Source organism: Daldinia loculata, assembly GCF_022478755.1.
Source record: "Daldinia loculata strain CBS 113971 unplaced genomic scaffold F4817scaffold_3, whole genome shotgun sequence".
Lineage (NCBI taxonomy): Eukaryota > Fungi > Ascomycota > Sordariomycetes > Xylariales > Hypoxylaceae > Daldinia > Daldinia loculata.
The window spans coordinates 617,553-636,930 of NW_026054857.1; the positions used below are offsets into that span (position 1 = coordinate 617,553).

At 35.3% G+C, this 19,378-nt stretch overlaps 3 protein-coding genes across 3 annotated transcripts; 2 read left to right on the plus strand and 1 right to left on the minus strand.

Annotated features, from left to right (window-relative positions):
- Positions 1 to 796: 796 nt before the first annotated feature.
- On the plus strand, positions 797 to 6,308 carry F4817DRAFT_356018 (uncharacterized protein; the record flags this gene model as incomplete). The annotated part of the gene is made up of 8 exons (XM_049305735.1): positions 797 to 972; positions 1,029 to 1,893; positions 1,956 to 3,622; positions 3,688 to 4,038; positions 4,104 to 4,718; positions 4,776 to 5,694; positions 5,749 to 6,054; positions 6,114 to 6,308. 8 exons carry the CDS (start codon positions 797 to 799, stop codon positions 6,306 to 6,308), a joined length of 5,094 nt encoding a protein of 1,697 aa, XP_049163249.1.
- A 655-nt stretch (positions 6,309 to 6,963) lies between these two features.
- Positions 6,964 to 7,340, plus strand: F4817DRAFT_311774 (uncharacterized protein; the record flags this gene model as incomplete). The annotated part of the gene is made up of 2 exons (XM_049300039.1): positions 6,964 to 7,016; positions 7,067 to 7,340. 2 exons carry the CDS (start codon positions 6,964 to 6,966, stop codon positions 7,338 to 7,340), a joined length of 327 nt encoding a protein of 108 aa, XP_049163250.1.
- Positions 7,341 to 7,447: 107 nt separating this feature from the next.
- On the minus strand, positions 7,448 to 8,063 carry F4817DRAFT_311775 (uncharacterized protein; the record flags this gene model as incomplete). Its single annotated transcript, XM_049300040.1, has 3 exons — positions 7,448 to 7,700; positions 7,738 to 7,849; positions 7,919 to 8,063. The coding sequence occupies 3 exons, from the start codon at positions 8,061 to 8,063 to the stop codon at positions 7,448 to 7,450; spliced, it is 510 nt and encodes a 169-aa protein (XP_049163251.1).
- Between the last annotated feature and the right edge of the window lie 11,315 nt (positions 8,064 to 19,378).

Genomic DNA, 19,378 nt, shown 5'->3' on the forward strand with positions numbered 1-19,378 from the left:
TTGTGCTAATGGAACCAGCTAAACCCGGACTCTAACCCGAGTTCATTCCAATTCGAGGCTGTGCCCAGCATGTTGTTGGTTGCAATTAAAACACGTCCAAAGTCTTCACTGGACTTGAAACCTAACTGCATAAGTCGAATGTGACCGTGACATGCGTACATTTGCCCAGCCCCCAAACAATAGCTAGGTAAGGTACCTATCCGATATTTCCTCTTAGGTGTGGTAGGAAAATTGTGTAATAACCAATGACCTAGGCAGTAATGTGATACGGAATATACGAAGAAGTAGAAAATCCTCCCGAATCTAGGTGCGCTACTCTTCCTCGCTTATTCAAACGGGTCAACGCAATGCGACCGTAGCCTCGGGAATATATCTGCTACCAATAAAATGTCGCATGCTAAAATTACCATTCATGTTGCACGCCTAACCTGGCAAAGCCTGATTAGGTCTTGTCGTGGTAGACCCCGAGGTTTTCGTGTAAGCGCGCGCTTCAAGTACCGACGAAACCACGGGCACGGTCCCGAGGATGGAGCGTAAGCTTCCCGGGCCGAAGACAAGCTGTCTGGCAATGCATCCGACCGATAGCCTGTATAAAGATGCATGGTATCCCTTGCATGTTTACAACTAAGCACTTGACTATATTGTGCTATACTCTTTCGATTCGACCTGCTACAACTTCCTTTAAATTACTTTCTGTTTATCACTTATACAGTAGAATTTATACTGCTAGAGACAATACAGATATACTAAAAAACATCATTTAATCATACGAAATACGTCTCCAGCCTTCTTAAATATGGCAAGTTCCAGTATCTCTAGGAAAGAAGCAGCACGCCGGCTCGTGCAAAGCATTTCCAAGCAGCATGGCTACCTCGGCGAGGAAGTTTATGCAACTATGACCGCAGACACTCGCCGTCAAGTTCAAGAAGCACTCCTTATGGCTCACACGCTGGTAGGAACCAGTGTCATAACGTACGAACTCCTTATTGCCGGAAATAGGAAGAGATACTGACATAACGCTACATTAGACTGGCAAAGAATCTCTATACTAAGGACGTTAGATGGATCTTCGAGCTCTTGCAAAATGCCGAGGATAACTGCTTCTCCCGAGCAGAATCTTCAGGCGTCGTGCCATACGTGTCTTTTGATGTGTATAAGGATCGAGTTGTCGTGGAATGCAACGAAGATGGCTTTACTGAAGCAAATCTAAGAGCGATATGTAAGATTGGAGCGAGTTCAAAGACAGGGGCTCAAGGATACATTGGCGAGAAAGGAATTGGCTTCAAGTCAGTCTTCAAGGCAGCATGGAAAGTCCACATTCAGTCTGGAGACTATTCATTCACATTTACTCACCGAAAAGGCGATTCCGGTATGGGAATGATATCTCCGGAATGGTGCAAACCGACAGAAGAGATACCGACGCCCTTGACTAGAATTACATTGTTTTTGCATCCCAACGATGTCCTAGGCACCGAAGATGCGCGACGACAAAACATCCTAAATCAGTTGAACGAGCTTCAGCCTACGATGCTCCTTTTCCTAAAGAAGCTAAAGCAAATCAAGGTGCACATATACGACGATGCTGGGACCGAGATATCATCCTCTTTACTTGAAATAAATCACGCCAAACAAGTCAGCAATCGCATACTCGAGAAGATTCATACCCAAGGCGGAAATACGACCCATACAACACAGAGATACCACATCGTGGAGTATATTGCACGTAATCTTCCTCATAATGAGAACAGAACGTACTCTCCCCAGGAAGCCGCATCGAAAGCATACAGCACTGCTCCGGTCGTCCTCGCATTTCCTCTCTCATATGATGATGAACCATTCATCGAACAACAGGAAGTCTTCGCATTTCTTCCAGTCCGCCGAGCGGGATTCAATGTGAGAAATACCCTGAGAACTTAATATGTATCAAATAAATCCAATACTAATGAGCTGGCTAGTTCCTAATCCATAGCGATTTCGTAACCCAAGCGAACCGAGAAGATATCGTGACCACCTCATCCCGAAATATTCAGCTATTAGATTCACTTGCAATGGCTTTCGTAGTTGCAATGAGATCGCTTTGCCTTCACCCGACCTTGAAGTATCAGTGGATGCGTTACCTTCCAAAGTTATCAGACTATCCATGGGACCCATTCTGGTTAAGGCTCGTTGATAAGATCAAAGCCCGTATTTCCGTTGAAGAGATCTTGATTTTGCGGGATTCAACGATCCAAAGACAGATATCGCAAGCAAGACGACTCACATGGGACACACTTGATCAACACGGAGATCCCCTATTTAAAGACCTCCCCGGCGACAAAGCCAGTTATATTTCATCTAATTACAAGACGAGCGACCTCGATATTCTCCAAGATTATGGACTCAAGAACATGGATCGACATGAGATTCTTAAGAGAGTATCGAGAGATTTGTCTAGTAATACGTCCAGGATGCGATCCACGGGGACCGATTCTGATTGGCACGCTCGTGCAGCCCGATGTTTAAGTCTATTCTTTAAAGACGGATTGCCGAGCACGATAATGCGAACTAAGTTGTTACAACTGATCCCCCTAATCGACGAGAAATGGGTTAGTTCAAGGGAAGTTGATGTGCATTTTGCAACTACGATAAACGGACTCGCAATCCCGGATGATATCGGGTTTAACCTCATAGACCCCGCCGCAACAACAATATCTGAAAGGAAACAGTTGTTCCTTCATCTCGATGCAAAGTTTGCTTCAGTGCGCCATGTCCGTGTCAAAGTCTTCAACGAATATCGGAGTAAGGATGTTTCAGGGATAAACTACCAAGCTTCACTCTCTCATCTCAAATTCCTCTATCTAACACACAAACAAGATTCCACGTACGATAAGTTAGAGGATTATGAGGATTTGTGGCTATGTGATGATCGCGGGTCTCTGTATCCATTGAAATCACATGTGTCTTACTCGGACAAGGGATTCTGGGAACTAATCTCCAAGGCCGACAAGTCTCCAAAGTGGGAGATTCGTTTTATAAATAGAAAATATTTCGAAGACGACCCAGGAAAATCAACGGAACATGATCTGACGTGGAGAGAATGGCTCGAAACATGCCTTAAGGTTCGCAATTACTCAAGACTATTCAATCATTCCGGGGACATGCTTTCAAACGAGTGTATGTTCGTCGCCGAGCACCTACCTTCAGAGCTTCTGAATCTCTTGAAACAAAGTTGGGATTTAGAAAAGTCCCGTGTGACACCCAAACTGACAGAAGACCTGGAAGAGCTGCAGGTACCATGCCAAGGTGGTCATCTAAAAGACCTTTCAGAAACATATTTCCCTCTACCGGTATTATTGAAAAGGCGTGACGAGTTCATGCGAGAGGGAGAGTTTTTTCCTTTCCTTCATATCGACGATGACTCAGACCCGCTGTCTCATTGGGACTTCTTACGCGCTTTTGGGGTGAAGTTTAGCACCAGTATAAAGTTCTATCTTGACATTCTCTCTTGCATAAGTGTTTCCAACGTTTCTGCGAGCGATTTTGTTGACCCTTTGCGCGTTTTGCGTCTATATTTACGCCTTGATGCAGAGTGCTTAGACTCACAAGGCAAAGAAATACAAGAAACGAAACAGGCTCAGATACGGTATGTATGCATTATTTCTTAGGCTAGAACTGGGTTCATATCAGGTAGACTAACTACTAAACTAGTGAGTTTCTCGAGGAGCATCGAGCTTTGTTTATACCTGCTTGGGAGCAGCGTAAGTCGACTTGGGTTATTCCCAGTAAATGTCTACTCAATGGGCCAATGGGTATGGAGACCGTCTTTCCAGTCCTCCCGATATATGATGCACAATTCAAGGGTTCCGTTCCGGGATTCCCTAACTTCAAAACATTCCTCCAGGAAACCCTCAAAATCCCGAAGTGCTCATGGAATCATATTGTGGAAGAGCTCAAGCATGTCAAAGAATCGAATCCCCCGGGGCCCGTTGATAGAATTCGAGAATTATACTCGGAATTAGGTACTATGAAACTATCTAGTGCTGCATTAAACGAAATGAGGTAATATTAGATAACCGAAATACATGTTAAACATATGTTAACTATGCTAACCATATTATCTATAGAAACGCATTCAAAAACAATGCTTTGATTTTTGCGGATGTCGGTCCCCATAAGTGGTATATCCCATCGCAGTGTCTATGGTGTACCTCATCAGCAATTCGAGGTAAGGTAAACTTGAGAAATGTATATGACGGGAATCTCGAGAGCTTTTTCGTCGAAAAGCTAGCTGTACGTGGGCTAGACGCCGATATTATCTACAACGAATTGTTGGAACTGGATCCGGAAGAGGCCACGACGGAGCACGTTAAAGATCTCCTTTGGACTTTTAACTCATATATCGAGCTCGAACACTTCGATACTTCTCCCGAGAAGTTACTAGAACGTCGAATCTTACCGGTTAGGGATGCTGGTGGCAACATAGCCTTGCATTCGGCGGAGACGGGCTTTGGCATTATCGATCGCAAGAAACTTGGTGATATTTTCTACGACAAAGTCAAAATTCTCGATTTCACCGTGAACGAAATTGTTAGACTCAAACCTCTGATAAAGTGGGCGGGCCTCGAGGATAGGTATCTATCACGACTAGTCCAGGAGACGTCTGTTTTGGATTCAGGCTTAAAAATGCCAATATCAGACCCAATCCAAGACATCAGGAAAAAGGCATATGAGCTACTTCGGTAAGTCGACTCATCTCTAAGATTATAGGAGTTTCTGCTAATAAATTGCTTTCGTAGCATCGCAACTCATTTCAGGAGCCCTCGGATTGAAGGTGATGGCCAAGCGTTATACGATCTGCTCCGCAATTCACGCACGTGGGAGACACCGGAAATATCAACAAAACTAGTACTCACCATAGGCGGACAGACTGTGAGCCAAGATGTCGACCGTGGCATGATCCATATCGACGATAAAGATGGCTTAGAAATATACGTCCCGCGTGACGAAGACTTGCGAGATAAATCCTACCTCTCTACTCTTCCCGATCGCTTAATGAAGTGGATGATGACCGATCCCGGGACAAACTCCAAGGGGGATATTGACTCTAGTGCGTCGTTATTAATTCAAGGCGTCTTGACGATGAAGCCTAGACAAGTTGATCATTATCTTACCGGATATGGCATTATTGAAGTTACCATACCAAAGCAGGACGATCAAGAAGATATCATCACTAATCAAACCACACCGACCCTTGCTTCTACACCCACGCTCGTCGAACCTTCTACCCCTCGAATACTACGCCCGCCTCCCTCAGAGCCGGCAACGCCCCTTTTCGACAGCGAATCACCGCATGAGGATCCAGAGACACCGGCAACAGATTACACATATTATTCTACACCTGGGACAAGTTCAGGTAGATACCGCTCTTCATCCGCACGAACGAGTCCTTCGCCAGATCCATTCATGACGACTATCGCAGAAAGACAGAGAAAGGCAACTCAAGAGTATTGTGCTCTTCTATCACAAGTGATACGGATGGCTAGGAGAAGCCGACTCCTCTCGGAAGCAATGGATCTTTCGGTGCTCTTAGATGTTATGACTGGCAATAATACCATCGACAGCACGATCTTCAACGAACATGATCTATTTGATCCTCAATTGGGTATGCCCCGGTTCGAGCGTGACAAGAAAGTAGGAGCCGCGGGGGAACTCTTCGTAAGTGTTCCCATAACCCCTATCAAACCGAGAATGGTATTAACGATATCCTAGGTCTACGAGCTTCTCTCCTCAATGAACCCGGCTCTCAGAGGGTTTACCAGGGCTAATTGGACAAGTACTATTCGGAAATTCGTCACAGTGCACCCGGAATACGCGGATATGGGCGGCTGGTCCGGAATTGAAACGTCTGACCTCGAGTACCAAGACTATAGCAGTAAACTAACAGCAATTCTCATAAGTAAGGGTCTTCTCTCGAGTAGTTGGCGAGGCTCACGACCCAAATATTATATTGAAGTGAAGACTACTCCAGGGGGGCGAGATACCCCCTTTTTTATGTCGGATGCTCAATACCACAAGGTAAATAATCTCCTCCTCCAGTCCGACTATTGCATAAGCTAAATCACGTATTCTTCTAGATGGCCAGGCTTTCCACGGAAGATTCGATATATGTTATCTTCCGAGTTTCCGAACTATACAGCGGCCGCATTACCCTTGACATCTACGTCGATCCGATCCAGCTTGCTGATGAGGGGCGGCTGGTGTTCTCGGCTGATAGATGGACGGTGAGGCCGGTGTTTGGACTTGCGTGGGAAACTCCCGAGTTCGACTGAACTTTTCCTAGGTTATTGTATAAAGAATACGGTCTTTGTGTAAGAAGTAGGTAAAACTGGAACTATCATTACACTACCCCACGGGGTAACCTATAACTTGTAGATGTAGCCAAAGCTAGGATTCTGGAGGGATGGTTTCATTTTGGTATAACTTCAAACTTGCACTGTAGTCGAAGACTGTAGATTTTGAAAGCTTACAATTACAAAACCAAATTACCCAAGTTAAAGGTATCATGTTATATGTTGGCATTAATTCGGCTTGGCGCTTCTACTCTGGTGTAGCATAGCATTGATCTGCTCTTGTGGGACCGTGTAAAAGATATTGACCTAATTTCCTTGGCGAAGAACAATCCTTCGAATGACACCTAAGCTAGTGCTTTTCTATTTCTTCATTAAAGGTCTTAGAACGCGCATAGTATGTGGCATTGATTACGATAGTTTATTCTAGTTGGTTGGGACCCGATTGTTCATAAGCATGTAGTGTATACTCCTGAGCCCCTTTGTATAACAGGTGTTATTAGTGAACCCTTTTACGAGATGCTTCTTCCTCAAGACGACCAAACAAAAAATACGAAATCAACTGCTCTGAGGGCCAGGAAATTCTGCTGCCCCTTTAACAACGGATCCCGGAGATATTATCTAGTAATTGACCAAGATGTCTGACGTCTATACCGATAATATGACCCGCAATGATAGCGAGGTCCAAAGGTGCGCACCAAATACAGATTTACCTATAGTAGCTTCTTTCACCCACATAGTAATATTGGATATCTACTCCATCCTGCTGTTGTCGCCAGCCTGCCTCCAAAGCCACGAATTGCAGATATAGGGACCGGGACCGGCAAGTTCCTATTACTTCTCCGAGAACAATATCCCGATGCCATCCTCGATGGTTACGACATATCCCCAAAGCTCTACCCTCAAGAGAACACGCTCCTACCAAATGTATCTCTTGGTGTACTAGATATTAAACAGCCTGCTCCAAAGGAACTTCACGGAAAATACGACGTGGGGTCGCGCAGGAGCAAATAGGTTGAATTATCGCCGTGTCAGAGAACCCGACAGGACTACAGCTCCGAATCCTCGACTTACTTCAAGAACATTCCAATTACATATGGGTTAGAGACCTAGGTAATCTTCTAAGATACCGCACCGCAGATCAGCTCTATGTCGCCAAGCTCCCAGACGAAACCTGTGCTCTGCGATTCCCAAGTCGCCCAATTAAACGCGGCAATGCCATTCGTTCTAGCTCCTCGAAACGAGCTTACAGGAACCACGATCCTCTGGGGCTCGCCAGTGAAGTTCGTAACATATCGCCATGTACTATTATACGCCTCTGCTGAACAGTTCTCCATCGTCTGCATCTCGAGCGTGATAGATGCGTTCTGGGTTCTGGGGAGCTTTCATAGTAAATGCGATCGCCTCGTACCCGGACGCCTCTGCGTCGACACAGGGCACGATCTCATAGAAGTAGGACATTGGCCGGGGTGTAAATGAGATAGAATCACCGAGAACGGAAATTGATGTGATAGAACCATCATCTATTAAGTATTAGCTACAGTGGCTATAGGTTTCATAGCTACATCGTTTGGCGGTCATGAATTTCTTACCGCTTGCCTTTAGTCCAAGGTTATTTCTCTTATTGGAAAACCGCGAGAAGTCGTCAACTAGGAGATTTGAGGAGCAGATTACAGCTGCAGCTTTAGAAATGCGTAGTCCTATAGCCAGGTGGTGAAGAACGCGCCGCGGGTGCATTTTGTTCGATGGCGCAAGAACTTAGTGAAGATAGGGGCGTTAAAGGGGGAGAAGAAATAGGTATCAAAGGACGAATATTTGTGTCAAGTATAGTCGAGAAACTGTCGGGAAATACAGGTTCAAAATGTCCTCTGCAATCAACAATAATTAAGTATATTATGGTTCAAAGCGTCCCAACAATTATCCGGGACCGAGCTACTGTTTATAGGCCTCCAAGGGGCAAATGCTCGAAAATAAACTTCGGAAACTATCATTGCTTATTACGAACCGTTGAAAAGGAGCTAACTCGGGGGAAACGAGAGGCTTTGATCTCCTAAAAATATGGGCTTTGTATTAAGTACCGAAAGTTTTCAGATGCAACTATGCTTGAAGAACAAGACTACCGTACCGTATCAATCCTTATGCAAGTGAAATATGTAGCTACCAATAAGCAAAACCAACTCCAGAATGCTATGCTCGATCGTCAACTAATGCAAAGTAAGCCTCCATGATTCGCCGTTGCCATTCCGTCCAAATTGCTTCGTCATTTTTCAAGGGTTTCGGATGTTGGGGATGAATTCTTCATCGTCAGACTCGTTGAAACCGATCGCTCGCTCATTCTGTTCACGGAAACGTCGTACACGCTCCTCGCGCTCCTCGCGTTCCTTACGCTCCCTATATTCCTTAAGCTCCTTGAGTTCCTGAATACCAAACTTCCATTAGTCACATGTAGTTAAACGGTAAGTGTTATCTAGAGGGGATTCTTACCTTTTCATTGAAGTGAGGATGAGCGCCTTTAAGAGGACCTTGAGAGGGGCCTGGATACTGGCCCTGATACTGGCCTTGGACTGAAACATGACCATGAGCGGGTCCCAATTGGAACTGAGGTTGTTGGTACTGCATCTGAGGAACGCGTACGTTGTGAGCGTGGCTCGTAGCTGTCTGAAAGACGTAATCTTGAGCTTGTCGGTTGAGAGCTTCAAGGCCGGCTCTATCTAGGGTATGAACATCGTTCGCGGGGGTCTGGGGGGCTGCGCCGCCAGGGCCAGGATGATGGGCTCCAGGAGGACCAGTCGGATCATGGGTGCCGTGGATGAAGTAGTTGTTCGGATGGTAGTAACGGACACAATGAACACAGCCGCATCCATAGTAGTGGTGATATTGATGAGGTACGGCGGCTGCCTCCTCTTCGTTTGCGGGCTGCTGGGACGGCTCCGGAAGTGCTACATATGATGATTGTGTTAGATGATATTCCCAAAATAATCACGAAGATAATTTACTAAAGGACGTGTGGAGGATGTTGCCAGTAGCCAGCATGGATCACCAAAGAAAGGAGGACTTACCCGAGTAAAAGGCAGCGTCATAGGGACCTGTGCCACCTCTGAAGTAGAAGATAGGAGAATCTATTCCGGGTGTTGGGATAGGATTGCCTCGAAAGGTAGGAGGATCCCGAGGTCCGGGAGCTCCAGAAGGTCCAGTAGGTCCAGTTGGTCCAATAGGTCCAGTAGGTTTAATAGGTTCATGTTATGAGCAGCCTTTGGTATGTGACCATTACGGAAAAATAGGTAACTAATTGGTAAATAGTTTATAATATATATATAATTTTTAATGTTATTAACGCCTACCTTTTTCTAAATCTATAAAAAAATTAAGGTTCTTTTATATATAACATAATAAATAATTAACTAATAAATAGTTTTAGTTTAAATTTTAAAACCTTTATCACGTTATATACTTATTATAATCTTTATTATTTAATAAAATTACCTCTTTTAACATACTCTTATCCTTAAAAACTATATACAATAATAAGGTAATTGGTAATATGCCGGTTAATTATTATAATTAAAATATTTTTATTTATAAAGATAATTAATTTTATAAATTTGTAAATATATTTTTAAAATTTTTAAAATAAATATCTTTTTAATTATTTTTTTAATTTTAATAATATAATAATAATAATAATAAAAATTACGCTATTGTTATTTTTTTAATACTTTACCGTTTTATATTATATTATTATTACCTTTCAGCATTATCCTTTTAAAAAAATTAAAAAAAATTGCCGTTTATTTAATATAAAAATAATAATTATATATACATTATTATTTTTTAACCGATATAATATTAATAATTTTAATTAATTTTATTAAATATAAAATTTACAAAAAATAAAATAAATTTTATATTTCTATAAATTATTATTAATATTTTAATGTATATTAATGGTTAAATGGCCAATAATTTATTAAAACGTTTAAAATAAAAGCCATAAATTTTACTATTTTTTTAAACAAATGTAATAGTGAATTTAACGTAAACTTAATTATTATATCTTTTTTTTATATTATATTAACTTATAGTTAAAATGTTGTTAAAAAAACGTAAGTTAATATTAAAAAAATCTTATAAGTTAAAAAAACGCAAACCAATTTACCTACTTATAAAACTGTTAAAACTGCTAAAGCCGAAACAATTAAACTAAAAAAACGCCGTTATTTTACCTTAAAACGTAATGTTAAAATTGTTGAAAAAATTGTTGTTACTGTTAAAAAATAATTAATTTACTAGCAAGATATTTTTATTGCTATTTTATTTTTTATTAAATTATATAAAAAAATTATAAATATTATTTTTTTAACCGTTAATTAATTGTTAATACGTTATAAAACCGTAATACTTTAATAGCAAAAAGTAATATAAATAAAAATAAAGATATAATTAATAATGGAAACGATAAATAATCGAACCGGTTTTTATCTAATAAATAGCTATTTGCTGTTAATTACGTATAAATACCTTATGTTTTTATTTAATTTTAACTATTATTTTACCGGCATTTAACCAATACCTTACAGTAGTTTTGTTAAATTAATAAATAAATTATTTTATATGTTTTAAATGGTTTTTATAATTTTTTCTTAATTTTTTTATTACGTTTTCACACCTTTGCCACAAATTTTCATTATTGTTATACCTTTACCACTTAATTAAGTATTATCTATTCTTACTTATATCCTTATAGGTTAGGATAGCTTTAACCTTATAAATTTTATTTTCCTTGATAAAATTTACCATTTGTTTTTTTGGTATTTTATTTGCCTGGTTATAAAACGGTTTTAAAAAATTAATTAAAAATATATTATATATTTTATAATTAGTTGGTAAATTTAATTTATAAACCATATTATTTTCTTTAATTATATTAATTATTTTAAATAATTTTAAATATTTATTTGTTAATTTTTTACTTGGTTTTTATTAATTAATATATTTAATTAATAATAAAATTTAATCGTTTAATTTATAAGTGGCAATTGTTTTCTTTTTATTGTATTATTTAACGTATGTTTAATTTGTTATTTGTAAAAACTGGTTAATTTGTTACTTATTTTTTTGTATTTTTTCTAATCTTTTTAAAGCTTTTATTGTTATTTTAATTAAAAGTTTATTAGTTAAATTGTTAAAACCTTATAATTGGAAATTTATTAATACATATACTAGTATTATATTATATGTTATATATATTAAGGTATTATATATCCATTTTATCAATGTTAATTTTTTTACTTAATTATTTTAAACTAGGTTGTAATAAATATATAAATAATATTTTAAGTTTTAATTTTACTTTTTTATTTACTTATTTATTTACAAATAAAATGCAATATTTAATTTTTTTTCGATATAAAATCGGTGGTATAAAGTAATTTAAAATTTACTTATAAATAACAAACTTTTATTTAATACGATACCTTTTAATAATCTTAATCTTGGAAATATTTTTTAAAAAAATAAATTTATTAGCTTTAACGCTATTAAGTTTTTGATTGTTAAAATATATATAAAGTATTTTAAATATTTATCCATTACAATTAAAATATTATCATAACGCTTTCCATTTTTAATTAATGATTTAAATAATTTTATTATAAAATTTATTGATAATTATTTTATTAAACCAATTAAAACAAATAATAAATAAAATTTACTATAAAAAAAATGGTATTTTGTTTTTATACGTTAATAAATAATGCACGACTTAACATAATATTTTACGTTTTTTTATAAGTTTTACCAGAAATAACATTTAATTAACTGTTAAATCGTTTTAAAAATTCTTGGATACCTTATAATAAATATATCATAATAATCATGTAATAATTTTTTTTATAAGTTTTAAAATATATATATTTTATTTTTATACTTTAATATACTTTAATCATTTGTTTTTCATACAATTAATTTATTAGTTTAAAAAGTTTCTTTCCATTTTTTTATAATAATAAATTTATTTTATCGTTACGCTATTATAATTGCTTTACGTAAAAACTTTTTATTTATATTTTTATTAACAAGTTCCATTTAACATATTATTACCACATTACCCGTTAACATTATATAATAATTACCGTTACTCTTTATTCCATTACGTTTTAACAACGGCTTTAAAGCTTTTTTCATTATATTCTTTTTAATTTCATTATTAAAATAAAATATAAATTACACTTAAATATCACGCTTTACTTTTAACTTTACAATTAAATTTTAATGATTTAAACGTTTTAATAATTTATTTACCAGATTTAAATATTTTATTTAATATTTAATTTCGAAATTAAAACTAAATAACTGTTTTAACTAACAAATTTATCTGGCATTTGGTTTTTCCTTGGTCATTAAATATTGATAATTTAAATGATTTATTAACATTACCATCTTTTACAAAGTATAAACTAAGTAATATCTCCATTATTTAAAGGTATATAATATTACCATTAATTTTACATTAAAGGTTAAATAATATAACTTTATTCCTTTTAATTTATATAACAAAAAGACTACCGGATATTACACATCTCTATATAATTACGTAAAAACTGCCCTTATTGCATTTTATAAAACGTCCGTTTCCACTTTAATAGCTCGTTACAAATCGAAATGTTTAAATAATGGTATATAAATAAACAAATATTAAAGTTTTTTAAAAGTTAATAAACTATTACCTTGTAATAAAAACTATTTTAATTCGTTTTACCATAATAAATTGGTTAATAAAGTAATTACTTTCGAATATTTTTTAATAAATTTCTTGTAAAAACCCGTAAATTCCAAATATACTTAAATATTTTTTACGTTATTAAATATTAGTTATTTAATAATAATATTAACCTTAATTTTATTTATAAAAATTTTTTTAACATTAATTACAAACCTTAAAAACGTAATTTAAGTTATATTAAATACGCATTTTTTAAAATTTACATAAAGTTTTTATTATCGTAATTTATTAAAAACATTGCAAATTTATTAATAGTAATTTTCCCTTTTTTTTAAATAAATCAATATATTATTTAAATAAATAACATATATTATATTTACTAAACCAATTAATGCGCGGTTTATGTAATTTTAAAACGTAATTAACGCATTAACAAGGTTAAATGGTAATACCAAATATTTAAAATGGTTATATTTTGTTTTAAATGCTATTTTCCATTCATTTTTTTCACGGATGTATATCTGGTAATATGCATTTTTTAAATTAAGTTTAATTATTATTTTTACTTTTTTTAAACGATTTAATATTTCATTTATAAATAGTAATGTTATTTTATCTTTTTTTATTATTTTATTTAAAATTTAATAATTAATATAAAATCGTAATTTACTTTTTAATTTTAACGCAAATAATATTAGTGTTTTTGTTAAATTTTTTAAAAATTTAATCCACTTTTTTTTTAATAATTAATCAATATAATTTCGGAGTATTTTTTATTTCACCTTAAATAATACATAAATAAATTTTTAAAAGGTTTTTACCTTTAACTTTAAATCAATTAAATATTTTATTTTATAATATATTATTAATACGCCAGAAAATTTTATATTAAAAATATTAACATATTCTTTATATTTTTTAAGTATTTAATAATTTTTCTCTTTAACTTTTTAAAATTCCACTTTTATTACAGCAATAATTATTACTATTATTAATTCTTTTATTACTTTATATATTTCTTTTTTTATTATTACCAAATATAAATTTTTATTTTTTAAACGGTATTTTTAACGTTTATTTTTTTAATTTATATTTAAATTTATTTTAACATTCCAAAAAATATTTAATATTACTTTATATTTTTTATTCGATATTTTTTTAATTAATTTAAATTTATTATAGATTATCCGTTAAATACTTACATTATCTTTTACTTTTATTAATATTATTTTTTGCTTTTTTATTTATATAACTTTTTTAAAAGTTTATAACTCCTTATTATCCTTTTATTTTTTTTCTTTTAAAAAAAATAATCTTTTTTTTAATACGTTTACATCATTTACAAAATTAATAAGCTTTTTACAACGTACCCAAGTTTTATTTAATCGAAATTTAACCATAACTTTAAAGCAAACTTACAAAATTAAGCCTTTTTATACCTGTTTTTTTTCTTTTTTATTTTTAATAAAAAGGATATTAACATTAAATATTAAAGCTTTATTATAAGTTTTTTGATATTGTTTTATAAAATGCTTTTTTTTTTTACATTAATAACATATTAAATTTAAATAATTAATAACTTAATAACTTATCTTATAACATCCGAAATAAATCGGAATAATTTTTTTTTTTAATTTATCGGAAATTTTTTCTTTTTTTTTTAAAAATAACCGGTTAATCCCTTAAACTTTATAAATTTAAAATCTTTAAAAACGTTTTTACTTTTTTTAATTTATATTTACAATTAAATTTTTAAACATTAATTTAACATTTTTAACTTTTTTAATTAATTTTACCTTAATAATAAGTAAACTTTTTTTTACCACTTTCAATTATAATATTAACGTTATTTTAATTAATAAATTTATAATTCGAGGTTTATTTATTAAATTATTTAGATTTTCTACTTTTATTAATTTATACCGTTTTAAAAACGCATTAAATTTTTTCCTTTTAATTTAACATAACATATTTAACTTTATATAAATTAATAAGTTGCGTATTTTTTCGTTTTTAATAATAAAATTTAATTAATTTTCGAATTTTTTTTATATTAAATTTATTAAATTATTACGTTTTTTTATCGTTAAAAAATGGATTTACCGGCAATTTATTACTTTTTCAAAAAATATATTTACATATACCATTTTTTTTTTATTTATTAGAAAATTATTTATTAATAATATAAACCTTTTTTTTAAATTCGTAAGAAATATTGTTAAATTATTTTTACTTTTTTTTTTATACTTTAAAATTAAGAAATTGATTTGGGAATAACTTTTTTATCGTAGTTATTATTTATCTTTTTTATTATTATTTATTTTTTCCTTAATTAAATGGAAATCCGGTTTTATTTTTATTTTTAAAGTTTTTAAATATTTTCGTTTCCGTTATATTTTTCGATTTTGTATCGTTACTTTTAACCTAACATTTAACTAAGATTTAAATATTAATTTTTCCATTATATTAAAATTTAAAATTTTTATTACGTTTATTATTTAATTATTATTTATCAACTATTATTTAACCGTTTCCTTATTTTTTACCATTTTCATTTTATTTTATAATAAGATTTTTGTTACTTTACGCTTGTCGATTTGCAAATTGGGAAAAAAAGCGTTAATTTGTCATAAATAACTTTTAATATATAACCATTACAAAAAGATAAATAATTAACTAATGAATAACTTATAATATATATATAATTTTTAGTGTTATTAACGCTTGCTTTTTTCTAAATTTATAAGGAAACCAAAGTTTTTTTATATATAATATAACGAATAATTAGCTGGTAAATAGCTTTAGCTTAAATTTTAAAACCCTTATCACGTCATACGCCTATTGTAATCCTTATCATCTGACAGTTCAGTAGGTCCAAAAGGCTCGCCAGGAGGATCTTGGGGCGGCTCCTTGCCCTGGGAGTTGCGTGACATGATGAAGTGCGGTCAAAATGGGTAGATTGATGAGCTGTCAAGGTATGCGCGAACTTAGGGAAGAAAAGAGGGAATGGATGGACAAGTTAGTAGGGGACTGTCCACTTCTCAGGTAGCACCTTGCACAAGTATGGGCTTGGGATGGGAATGCGAGGACCTGGTGGGTTGGAGAGAAGTTGGGTTGTTTCTCTCGAAAAAATATGCAGTCACACTGGTCTAATTTTAATTTTCCATCGTGGCCTAAAACTTTCTGGTTTCCCATGTGACCATCGCCGCCGGCAACACGACTGTTGCCAAGTATTATGATGTCGAGGACAGTTGACAATGTACTATTGATGTGAATGATGAACCTCTTTGTATATTTTACATACAGAAGGACGACAGCAGAGGATTGCCGACTTGAGAACGAACAACACAAAGATGTGAGAAGCTTCACACTGAGTCACTACCTTACTCCTGAGTATCAGGTCTTCCGCTATACGTAGGTCCTTGATTAGCATTATCTGCCAGATCCCTAAACCACCAAGACATCTAGGACAAAGGGCTCCCAGATATAATCGGTGGGCCATTCTCAGCTCGATCTGTAGTTCGTAGTTCAACAGAATTATACTGTCACTTCTTGCTCATATCCTCGCATTGTCGACCGGAAGCGTAGCTACAAGTTATGTAAGCTACGAAAAGGACGCACAGGAATAGTTACAAATAACTGATAAGTTGGGAATAATAGCCTAAGAGTGTTTATAATATGCTTCACTGGACCGTATTTTATAACTGCCAGGCGTAGACGTCGATACTAAGGAAATGGAAGACGGCTTTTGTTACTTCGAAAAAAACAGAGTGAGTGTAAGTACGGTGAACTGAAAGCATCAAAAATTACAAGTGAACGGACTACATGTATGAAGTGATATAGTAGGAGTTAACTATCACTACATGTAAAATGTATTAAGTACTAACAGACATAGACTTAGAGACAGGGCAATATATATTGTAGGATCTTGCTACTCTGTGGTAGAACGTTTGGCAATGGGGATAACGGCTCGTTATGAAATTTACATCAGAGTGTTGTTTTCCAGGTCATTAATCTTGTTATTTGAATATTTGTATTTAACAGTAGAGAGACGGAGAAAAAAGGGAAAGGGAAATCAACCTATTCTTGAAAGTTTAAACCTAAGAATGAGCAGTTGTTAATAAGTTAGATATGTTGTGGTTTATTTGTTTGTATATTTACAGTATTACGTCAAAGTAATATCCTTAGTTAGGATTATCATCTAGACGATGTGAACTACCTGATTCTCCGGGTGGTACGCTTTGTAACTTTTAAGAAAAGCAGGCCAAACTATGTCCTATCGGACAGCAGTGTTCATAATGATGGCATAAGTATTATTACAATTTTTTTTACAAATAGATTTATTGTGGTTATATTTAGGATGGTCAGAAACGTGGGACTATGAAATCTCTAGGACACCAAACAAGTCATGCAACTCTGGTGGGCCTTTATGAGCATTGCCGGACCTATAAAGCACCGCATGGTGTCAGCAGAGGCTATTTAGTGGAAATGGCAGTGTTCTGCAGCATCATTGTCTAAGTTATAACTTGCTACGTGATAGGGATGGGTGGACACGATATCCGTGAATATTAGGAGATAGGCAGATTAAGCCTCCTTTTACTGGGACTGGATAACCAACAAAGTACAATTAACAAGTCAAAAGTGACCCGATAGAATGAGAGCCTCGAGAAAAGGATCCGTGGTTGAAAATGAAGGATGAGATGCTATTTGATTATGTACTTCGCCATGATGGAATAGTAAATTCTAGTTTTAAAAACATAACGGGATGTTGAACTACAAAAAAAAGAACTGAGGTGGTACACGTACATAATAAGACAATTTATCGATAAGTAACCGAGCTGTCAAGCATGCAGATGTAGGTACCTTGGTACCTAGCTATGCTTAAATAATCTCACAGATATTCTGTCTTTAAAAGTTTACCTCCCACTTTACAATTAACTCTACAATTGTGTAGAATTGCCCTTATATTTTCAGGGTATCTATTTTGAGCTTCATAACTTTATACCGCCTAGGGCAACGACTATCAGTGCTACACCGCATCGAGTCCTTCCTTTTTGTTGGATTGGTTAGGCTATCTCAGCCACGCTCACATGCCCACCAAGTCCCCAATCATTCGTTTACCAGACCCGTTTACCAGACCCTTCCTAGAATATGGTTTGGGTATTCTGGGGAACATCGAATAAACGGGCCGTGCTGATCCCAAGCGGGAAGGTCCTACAGCTCGGGGGTTTCGATTCTTCTTGACTCGCTCGACTCACCACCATTCTTCAATCTACCTGCTGCGTTAGTCTGCTTCATCAATCAGCCTTGGCCATACAGATTCGAGAGGACCCCGCGATCTGCTTTTCCATATTAGACGCATTAACTACCTTACCTACGCATTAACCCTGGCGTGAGGTCTGAGGCGAGCCTATCTGTTGGATACCTAACGGTAGCCGCCCTGCCGCCCTGCCGCCCCAACTACCTTACCAACCATTACCAACTATGTACACTACCCTAATAACGTGCAGATACCATATTTAGAAGTTTAAATATGGGCCTTCTACCGAACTGCAAGTTTAACGGAGGCTGGCGTGTTGCCCTAAAGCTTTTGGCTTCGCTCAGCCTCTCAGCCGTTCTCGCCGAACCTGCTATTCAAAACCTGAAGACCACCCTAGCGCTATCGGGGAGTTGGATCGCAAAGAAGCGGTGTCCGTTGTTGGCTAGGCAAAACGACCACTAGGTTAGGTTGTTACAGGTTCGAGCGTCTTTTTATCATTCAAGGCGCTACAGTCTATTGGATATCATGTCGCCGGGAGCAACGGCTGACATATTACCTACGTGTATATATATATATATATGCTTTGCCGCCTGCCGATGACTTTGTCGTGGTTTATATGAAAAAGTCGTCGAGGCCTGCACGACTGTGACCATACAATTTCTACCGTTCAATACCATTTGAATAGTTACCTACCTCTTATACCGGATATTATACGCGATCGCTAGTTCCTAAATATACTCAGACCTGGACTGACTTTGACCCCCAATCTTCCTCGGCCGCCAATTTAACTTGCAGTTTATATGATTTCGATACTGAAGAGTTTCGCTGACTGCAGTTTATTTGCGACTTTGCATCATTTACGGCATTTGGAAGCGTCTGCCGTATTTTTACATTGGACGTCGAACTCTCAAAAATCCCCACGAAGGAAAAGGATAGCGAATATAGATGCGTTAACACTTGTCTCGCAAAACTACCCAGCCCAGGTTTCGGTGAAGAAGTACCGGACCAGACCCGAGGCGTAACCACGACGGGAAGTTCGGTGGCCGAATTACCCCTGCGCTCGAAGTGTAA